The sequence below is a fragment of the Lycium barbarum genome, chromosome 3, assembly GCF_019175385.1.
Source record: "Lycium barbarum isolate Lr01 chromosome 3, ASM1917538v2, whole genome shotgun sequence".
Taxonomy (NCBI): Eukaryota; Viridiplantae; Streptophyta; class Magnoliopsida; order Solanales; family Solanaceae; genus Lycium; species Lycium barbarum.
The window spans coordinates 15,744,743-15,754,324 of NC_083339.1; the positions used below are offsets into that span (position 1 = coordinate 15,744,743).

The 9,582-nt window shown below is 35.7% G+C and overlaps 1 protein-coding gene across 1 annotated transcript; it reads right to left on the minus strand.

The window, feature by feature from the left end:
* Nucleotides 1-213: 213 nt before the first annotated feature.
* Nucleotides 214-6,220, minus strand: LOC132630520 (BEL1-like homeodomain protein 9). Its single transcript, XM_060346097.1, has 4 exons — nucleotides 5,247-6,220; nucleotides 2,351-2,712; nucleotides 1,423-1,483; nucleotides 214-1,279 (listed from the first exon to the last, which is right to left on the minus strand). The coding sequence occupies exons 1-4, from the start codon at nucleotides 5,841-5,843 to the stop codon at nucleotides 743-745; spliced, it is 1,557 nt and encodes a 518-aa protein (XP_060202080.1). The 5' UTR covers nucleotides 5,844-6,220; the 3' UTR covers nucleotides 214-742.
* Nucleotides 6,221-9,582: the final 3,362 nt, after the last annotated feature.

Below are 9,582 nucleotides of genomic sequence, written 5' to 3' on the forward strand. Positions count from 1 at the left end.
GTGTCTTTTTTCCCCCGAAAACCTGGGTAGGTTTGTATATGCACAGTGTGACAGATAATTATGTCTAATATTTTTGCAGTCATGGATATTCCGAAAACAGCCACTCTAGCTTCCAAGATAGAGGTAAGGTCTGCGTACACCTACCCTCCCCAGACCCCACTTACTGGGATTTCACTGGGTATGTTCTTGTTGTTGTATGGATCTTCCATATGATTAATCCTTGAAACAACTTTATATAGATAGTCATAATCTTCTGTTCTCAGAAAAATATATGAAGGCAAATAATGGAAAGTATTCTAGAGGCAAATAATGGAAAGTATTCTAGGGATGAAGTGTAAACAAACAATATTTACTAGCAACTAGAAGCAGAGACACCATGAAATTGAAATATATACACCTACTACCTCAGAACCTGGCGATCAACATCCAATTGAAGAACGAGCCTCAGTTGGTCAAGCAGCATTCTGGAGAAGTATATCATCAAACTGAAGCCTCTTAGTTTTTTAAGGTCAAATTTAGAAGGCTTATCATTACACACACTATGCCCGATGGCGTAATTTTGAAGTACGCCCCGTAACTCTTCTTCAATCATGCTTGGGCGGAATGGCAGAGCAAATATCAGTAGCATGTAACGAAAAAGCTTTCCGAATAGGATAGTAATATGTCCATAAGAACAATGTCACTCCAAACACCCTGCTATAACTTTCATTGCCCCATGTAATGCAAAAGCACAAAATCTTCTTCAACCGGCAAATTCATGCAAAAACTGCCCACCAACCATCGTATTATTTCTTCCAAACTGTACATTGTGTTCTTCAAATCCACCAAACATAAACCTCCCACTATTCGTATTATTTTCAATACCAAAACGTCGAGCTGCATTCATCGGGAAGGGCTCTGATAAACCAATATTGCCCGAGTTCTGATGAAGTCCTAAGGTTAAGGACACGCCACCTCCGGCTCCAGTACTTGACAAATTGCCGTATGATAAGTTTATTGAATCCGCGGCTCTTCCAATATTATTGGGAATATTTGCTAAGTCACTTCGGCTTCGTTTTGATGGAATGCCTTGTAATCTTGGTGTAGATGTAGATGGAGTACTACTTTCACATGCATATGAATTAGTTGTAGGAAAATGTTCAATTGGAGTATTATCGTTGTTATTTTGTCCTTCCCTTTGTGAAGATTTATTATGAGACTCCCTGGTTTCAAGCATGTGTATCTCCTCTACCATAGGTTTCCAAAGTCTTACTCTTGCATTGATGAACCAATTCGAAACCTGATTCATCATAACTTTTGTATTAGCTAGGTAATAGCATAACGTATTAGCAACCTGATAAAAGTGGTAACTAACTTGCTGTAATAAGTTAAACTATGTTAATCGTGTAAAAATAATTTTACATGTGTTGAAGATATACAAACCTGATTCCTTGAGAGGCCAGTCTGTTTGGCTAACATTACTTTGTCAGTATCCGTGGGGTAACTGCAACAACAAGAACAATCTCTACGAGTCAAAAATAAGAGACAAAAAACTCTATATGATCTCTAAAACAATAGTATATTGTAGAGAGGTAGCCACTTAATTCATAGTATGAGTTTTACTTATGTGCCTAACAAATGTACAGTCTTTTTACACCATCATATCTTACAAAATGTGCAATTGTCTATAGTAATCCTATTTTGATAGCCTAAAAAAGCAGTAAATAACACGTTATAATCGGTTGAAATACATTGACAGGAATTATTATCTTCTAGGTAAAAAATCAAAGAATTTCATCTAATAACTTCTAATGAGGTATGAATATTGGTTGCACAAAAAAGTAGTTTTTGTATCAATCAAAAGCCCAAAAAGTTTTTAGAAGGTCCAAAATGTTTGTTGAGTACCTCCAGCTATGTCATAATATCCGAACACTTGCCCCCATCAATTTTCAGATCATAATTACTCTAGTAAATAATAAAAAGAAACACACTAAGGACTGTTTGGCCATAAGGATTATTCACTTTTTTTCCGGAAATTTTTATCACTTTTTTCAAAAATTAGTGTTTGGCCATAAAAATTCTAAATACAACTTCAAGTTGTATTTGGAATTTGAAAAATAAGAAAAGATTGTTTTTCACTATTTCACAACCAAAATCTTGTTAAAAAAGCACATTTCAACAAGAAAATACTATTTGCAAAAACTATTGCCAACTCCAACTCCAAAATTCCAAAAAAAGTGAATTTTTTGGGGTTTCTATGGCCAAATGCCTACTAATTCTAAAAATATCTCTATATCTAAGGTTCACTAATTATTTGACTGTAAAGATACAGGAGTATAAGTGAAATCCAATTAATATTCATAATACTTACGGGTGAAGAAAATGGTCAAACAACCAAGCTCTAAGAACAGTCACTGCACGTTCAGGTAGCCCTCTTTGTGGTCTCCAAACAGGTTGAGTTTCTGGTCTTTGGCAATAGAGTTCTTTGCCAGGAATTCCAACACTTGGAATAGGATCTGAATGTCTTTCACAATTTAAATGACCATTGTGAGAAGATTTGCTTGTAAATTGTAGTTGGTCAGTGATGGCATCTTTAAGGCACTTGAAGTGTTTGGACATTGTTTTTAAAGCTATGTTTGCAAAGGGTGCTGCATTTCCAAGTCCAGCAACTGATTCAAAAGATGCCACAACCATTTGTAGCTGCTGATGGTACTCCTTATACTTTTGGTATACCTGAAAGGTGATCCCACAAAATTTTATCAAAAGCAGCAAAAGATTGTTTGGGTTAATTAAAATACTTCGACCCCTGTTTAGATAAGCGAGTTTTTTCATGTAATCATGTAGTATTTATTTAAGGATAATTTAATCAAAATACTTTTTTTTTCCTTGAAGTTAATATTTACTTAAGGATACGCTAAAGGCTAAGTCAACACTTATTTTGAACCGGACGGAATATTTTGTTTCATTAAAGTCATGAGTTTTCCAAGAAAACTTACCGACGTAATTTAACTTCAATCACCCTAAGAGATAACTGCGGATAACTATTCATAAAAAAATAAAGCTTGTTACCTGCAATTTTTTTTTTCTTTTTTTGGGGGTACTTTGGTGGGGTTGGTTGTGATTAAGATTTTTCACTCATTGTTGCCCCACGTGTAACTGTATATTACACATTTATCGTGTATGCTACACTATGAAGAGGCCTGCCCTACCCAAGCGTGTTTCGCGTAGAAAGTGTAAAGTAATTTTATGCTTCATTCAGACTGAGGGGAGTACTATTTTTCTACCTTCAGCTATTTACATGCATGTGGAACTAGATTTTTGGAAAGAAAAGCAACAACGTCTATTGGATGAATTTACATTCTACACAATAAAAATGCAAATGTTTTTGCAATATCAAATCATTTATAAGTGAATTGTAGGTAAACTACTAAGAGTGGATTAAATCAAATCCATATTGAACTTTCTTTAGCGTTACATGCATTCTCAAATTAAAATATCAATTTTTTTGCAGCAAATGTGACATGACAATTATATTCAAAGAGCAAAAAATATAAAGTTGAACATTTTCTCATCCCGATCGACTCCTCCAAAGCATGTTACAAATTCCGTAATAAATAGGAAAACACTGACATTTCAATTAGCCTTCCTTTGAGGTTATTTATATATATACATCTATATATCTCTTAGGTAATGAGGTGCACAAAACTAAGTTAAGATACAAGGACAGAAGTCCAGTGAAGTGGTAAGGTACAGTAATTCATGATCTTTACTAAGTTTAAGGTACAATAATTTTCTTTAGAAAAACTTTTCTTCCTAGGATAAACCCTTTTGGATGGACTCCTATTATTGATTTATACACAATAATCCAAATTTTACTTAAATTGTCATGTACTTTTTTCATTAATATAATTTATTTATGTGATACAATTTTTTCCTTATTAAATTATTTTTTTAAAATGACACACTTTATATTTGAAAACATTTAACCGAAAACTTCTCATGTTAATAAAAAGCATTTATAGTCACAAAAATATTATGACTTGTTTAAAATTTCAAGATTCAAAGTTTCACTGCTACACAAATATTATGTCATATTTAAGACTTAAAAAAACATTATTTTTACTTCATTTTTACGCAAAATCAAAATATATCACATAATCTGAAATATATATATATATATTATTAGAATTCTTATCCATGACACTTTAATTAAGGCACCAATTTTTGTGCATATATTCCCTAAATCACCTTTTCCGAAAAAGATAACTTAGTGATCTATAAGAACCTGTACGCCTAAAAAGATAACTTAGTGATCTATAAGAACCTGTACGCCTATATGACACAGGCATCTAGCCTAGGTTGCCCACAACACATTATAAGCAAAAGCCATAAATTACGTTAAAATATTAATCCTAATATTCTAAAAGCTTCTAAATACCCAAAAACCTCATAGTGCATGCTTGTACGGACATTTAAAGAATCTCTAGTTCTCTCTTCTTTTGATTTCACACATATATGCTAGTGAAAGAAGAGTATTGGAGTTTCCATAAAGAACAGCTGGATAGAATCATAAGATAAAAGTGTAAAGCAGTGCTAATTAGGAAGTAAGACAATTGGACAATATTTGGTTGAACTTGGAAAAAATAGTATATTTGAAGTAAAATTTGGAAAAGAAAATTTAAAAATTGAATTTGTGCTTGACAGGAATTTTACTTGAAACAAAATAAAAGTTCTTTAAATAAAAAAAGACCATTTTACTTGAAATATTCCTCGTTAATGTATATTCCCGTGCTTACAGAATTATGATGGCTAAAGTTTAAATTGCCAAAAAGACTTGAGTAATTGCAAGTAAAGTCGATGGCCAAACAAGGAAGTTCCTACATTGCAGAAACAAGCTAATTCTCCTCCCTACTATACATTAAAAAAAAACTTTTACTTTTTCATAATTTTAAAAAGGAACCAAGTAGTATCATAAGCAAGAAAATGTGGACATTACACTCCTAACTCAACTTTGATTTGACAAAAGCAACACCACCAAAAGTTATGGTGGATTGATACAATTTTTGCACACCTTCGCTCCAAGAGGTTTCAAATTCGAGCTCTAAAATTGAGAAAACATCTTGGTAGAAACACTTTTCTTTTAATGGGAATCTATGCTCGAAAACCTAAAACGAATACTGAATACCGAGTAGGAAAAAAAAAGACAAAAACATGAATCTTGAAATGCCAAGAGAAGCCTCATGACTGTACAAAATTATAGAAAGTACCTCATCAAGCATCGAAATTAACCTGGATTTCTTCTTCCCATATTGCTCATCTCCATTACTATAAGCTTGTGGAGGATCCATTATCAAATTGGAATCATCATCATCAGCATAATTAATTCCCTTGCCCAAATCACACAATTCTTCCAACAAATTTTGTGCAGGTTTCAAGAACCTTGATCTCTTTAAAATTATAGAATACCCCGTAAAAGGTCCAAGTGGGACACAACTAGTAGTAACAGTAGTAGTACTCTTTGATGACAAGTCATTATTAAAACTACTAGTGTGATGAAGAGATGACAAAGACAAAGATAAATTACCTTGACCATTTGTATTACTATTATGAGCTATAGTTACTGAAGAAGATAGCGGTTCTGTTCTATGGAAAGATTGATCAAGAAATCTTGGAATTTGAGGTGTATAAAGAAAAGGATTGCCATTAATTTCTTGAAAAATTGACAAATCTGAAGGTAGAACAATGGATGGATCATAAAGAGGAACTTGACAATTTTGTAAGCTATTATTATCATCAAGTAAAACTCTAAGCTTATCTCTTCTGCTTTGTTGTGGGACATGGTAAGGTTCAAATCCTTCAGCCATTTAATTAACAAGGCAAAGAAAGATACCGAGACACTAACAAGACTTTTTTTTTTCCTTTTGTTAATAAAGAAGGAAATGAAATGGTAGAGAGAAATGAAAAGGAGGAGAAAATCAAGAATAGTAGTGAAGAGATGTGGTGATTGGATGAAGTGAAATGCTAGTATTATTATTGGTATTAGGATTATGACAATATATATACTGATATCTATCAGTTCTGAGCTAATATTGGCAGAGAGAGAAAAAGAAAAGACAATCAAATCACATTGGTCGAGAGATATCACTGTTACACTCACTCATATATAGATTAGGGGGTAGTTGTGGAATGCGCATTTCAGAGCACACCTGCAAATAGAGAGAGAGGCACCGTCAATTGCCAAATGAACACACAAAGCTAAGTTTTTAATATATCTATGTTTTTCTATGGTTCTAAATAGACCAATCCATAGACGATGTGGCAGTTACTGTGGCAGCTCGATTACTGTAGCGCGCGTTTCTGCTCTGTCAGCTTAACTTGTAACGTCCATAATTTTCTACTCCGATGTCGTATCGACGAGCGGTTTGTTGCTTGGAAACTAGACTCGACAAACTTCATTTTGGGCTTTTAAAACACCTTAAAACTCCTAATATACTAGGAGATATACCCCTCCAAAGTTGACCCAAAATTCTACCAATTTCCAAATTTTCGACAAATTTATTTTCTTCGATTTGCTTGGTCCCGGAACCTTCCGAAACTCTCCATACATGATATTTATCATTAATCATACTTGATAATAGTCATGTCCTTTGGTTCCAAGGTTGTCCTTCCCGGTTACGACTTACGAGATCGTAATTCATCCTTTACTCATACAATGTACTTAATAATGCTTCGTTCCTCATAATCCAAAGTTGTTTTACTTAGCCATAGCTCGACATACTTACGTTCAAATTTAATAAGTATTTCTCTGAAAGTACGGGGTGTAACATCCTCCCCCCTCTCCCCCCATTTAAAAATATTCGTCTTCGAATGTTAAACTCAGAGGGACCTTAGTCCTTCTTCCAGCCACTGCCTTGCCCTTCTAGGCTGCCATTGCTTTTCTCTTCATAGGCATCGCTAAAATCACAACATGTGGTCAGGAGAAAGAGAATCCTCATAACACAGTTCTATCGCACGATCTAAGATAGGAAAGAAAGGAAATCTTCCTAGATGCCTTACAGCCTCCTGTTTATAAGTGTGGTGCACTGCACACCATAAACTAGACTCTGCTAGACACGGCTTGTAGACAACCCTACGACAGACCTGCTCTGATACCATTTTGTCACGCTCCAACCTTGGTGAGGCGGGATTGGCACCCGGCACCTTACGGAAACCGAGCGAACCAACTGACAACTCGCATCCTCTATGTCTCAAACGGCAAAATAAGGCCAAGAAGGCCAACTATGAATATAATATCATGCGTACGTATATATACAATGGGCCTGCGATGTCCACATATCCACTAACAAACACATAACTGAGTTGTACACAGGAATCTGTCTGCAAAGCCTCTATGAACATGACTGAAGTACACAAGTCATGACAGGGCCCCTGACATACCCTCTTGTCACAAAAAAAAACATATACAACTAAGACTCGACAATGCTTTAGGAAGAAATGAAGCCCACCAATTAAAACTGGCACCTGAAAGCAGCCTACTGCGGAAGATCCTCGTCCCGTCTGTCTTCACCTGCGGGCATGAACACATTGTCCACAAGAAAGGACGTCAGTACGAATAAAGTACCGAGTATGTAAGGCGGATATGTAATATAATCAACATATGCCGCAAAGAAAGAGGATAAGAATCAACCTGACACTTCTGACTTACCGATGAGAATCTAGTACGCATGTCTCTTAATACTCTCATATCTTTAACTGAATCTATGGACGATACTATATCTCTAACTTACTTACTGTCCTAGTGCTAACTACCCAACTGATCAGTGGTAACTGCCCGACTGGCTATATCTCGGTGGTAATAACTGTTTGCCCGATTATCGCCCGACGGTAGAGCGCAACTGCTCGACTGATCAGTGGTAACTGCCCAACCGGCCGTAGCTCGGTGGTAATAACTGTCCGTTCGATTATCGCCCAACGGTAAAGCGCAAATGCCCGACTGATCAGTGGTAACTGCCTAACCGGCCGTAGCTCAGTGATAATAACTGTCCAACTAGCCGTAGCATGATAGTAAACACATATCTGCCCAACCGGCCGTAGCACGGTGGTAACATCTGCCCGACTGGTCGTAGACTAGTGGTAATTATAATCAACATCATAACTAAACTTCTACAAGTAATCTCTATACACTTCTCGTGGTCATCACTTAACCCGTAGGGTCTACATAATCACATAAGACTTATAAGCACAGCTCAGGCCATTAGCACTTCTTCCCACTTGACTAGACTATAACCAAATCCTAAGATACAACATGAACCTTTCTTCGAACATTAAATACCTCATTAGAGATCCTTTGCTAGCACTCTATTCATGTCCTATAAAACATTTCTTAAGAACCTGTTCCTAAACTCATTGGATTATTATTATGGAACCGTCATCATGAACACGTCTCACCTTGAAGGAACAAAGTCATAAGAGGAGATCAACATCAATGAATAACATCAATAGCCATGAAACAAGCTCAAGGATATCACAAGAACATCGGGAACTGTAAGCTTTGGTACTTTTAGAAACGAGGTTATTGAAGATATCATGTATAGGTTCACAACAAAGGAATCATGTCTTAAGAAAGAAAGGTTTAGCCTTAACATACTTGGAAGCTTACTTTCCGACTTTCCAACCTACCTCTTGTCTTGCAATCTAGTTATGATCGTTCGTAGTCTCGTAATCTACATATAATACCATTCATACTATTGTTAGGTGCACCATCATACACTTATCTCAAGCCTTTAATTAAAATCCATTTAAAATCGGTCGAAATTCGAGCAGCATCTCCCCTGTTTATATGCCTAGCCCGAAATCACAATCCAGCAACCAACAACAACAACAACAATACCAACGTCAAAAACATCATTTCCAATACCATCATGTTCCATAAACATCCCTCACGATGTTTTCCAAGTTCCACAACTAATCAACTCGTTATACGACTATTTAACAACTTTATATCTGTAAATAAACCAAAACTAACATTAATAAGAAGAGATTCATATCTTACTTCAGTTAATATTGCGATATCTTCATTTTCCCCCTTGAACTTGAGCCAAAACTCATCGCTATACGATTTTATAATCCCAACTATATGTTGTTCGGACTTAAATCCGAAGATTTCACTTAATTTGCGCTAAAATTCTATGAACGGAAGTTGGGGGATTATTCTAGAGAGTTTAGGATATTTTGAGAGGTGTTTGGATGAAAAATGAGGGGTAAAACCCCTTTTATAAGGTTTAAAGTCGATTCGGGTACTATAGCAGGTACTGTAGCAGCGCAACTACTATAGCAGCTCGGTTACTATAGCGCACGTTTATGCTCTGTCAGCCTAACTTGTAACGTCCATAATTCTCTACTCCGATGTCGTATCGACGAGCGGTTTGTTGCATTGGAAACTAGACTCGACAAACTTCATTTTAGGATTTTGAAACACCTTAAAACTCCTAATATAATAGGAGATATACCCCTCCAAAATTAACCCAAAATTCTGTCAAAAATTCTACCAATTTCTAAATTTTCGACAAACTTATTTTCTTCGATTTTCTTGGTCCCGGAACC

Bases quoted from the DNA above. Each gene is read 5' to 3' on its own strand.
- LOC132630520 (XM_060346097.1), bottom strand. From the start codon at position 5,843: ATGGCTGAAGGATTTGAACCTTACCATGTCCCACAACAAAGCAGAAGA. The intron at 2,713-5,246 runs GTACTTTCTATA...ATCACCTTTCAG, and splicing joins TAATTTCGATGCTTGATGAG to GTATACCAAAAGTATAAGGA. The intron at 1,484-2,350 runs GTAAGTATTATG...TTGTTGTTGCAG, and splicing joins TTTGACCATTTTCTTCACCC to TTACCCCACGGATACTGACA.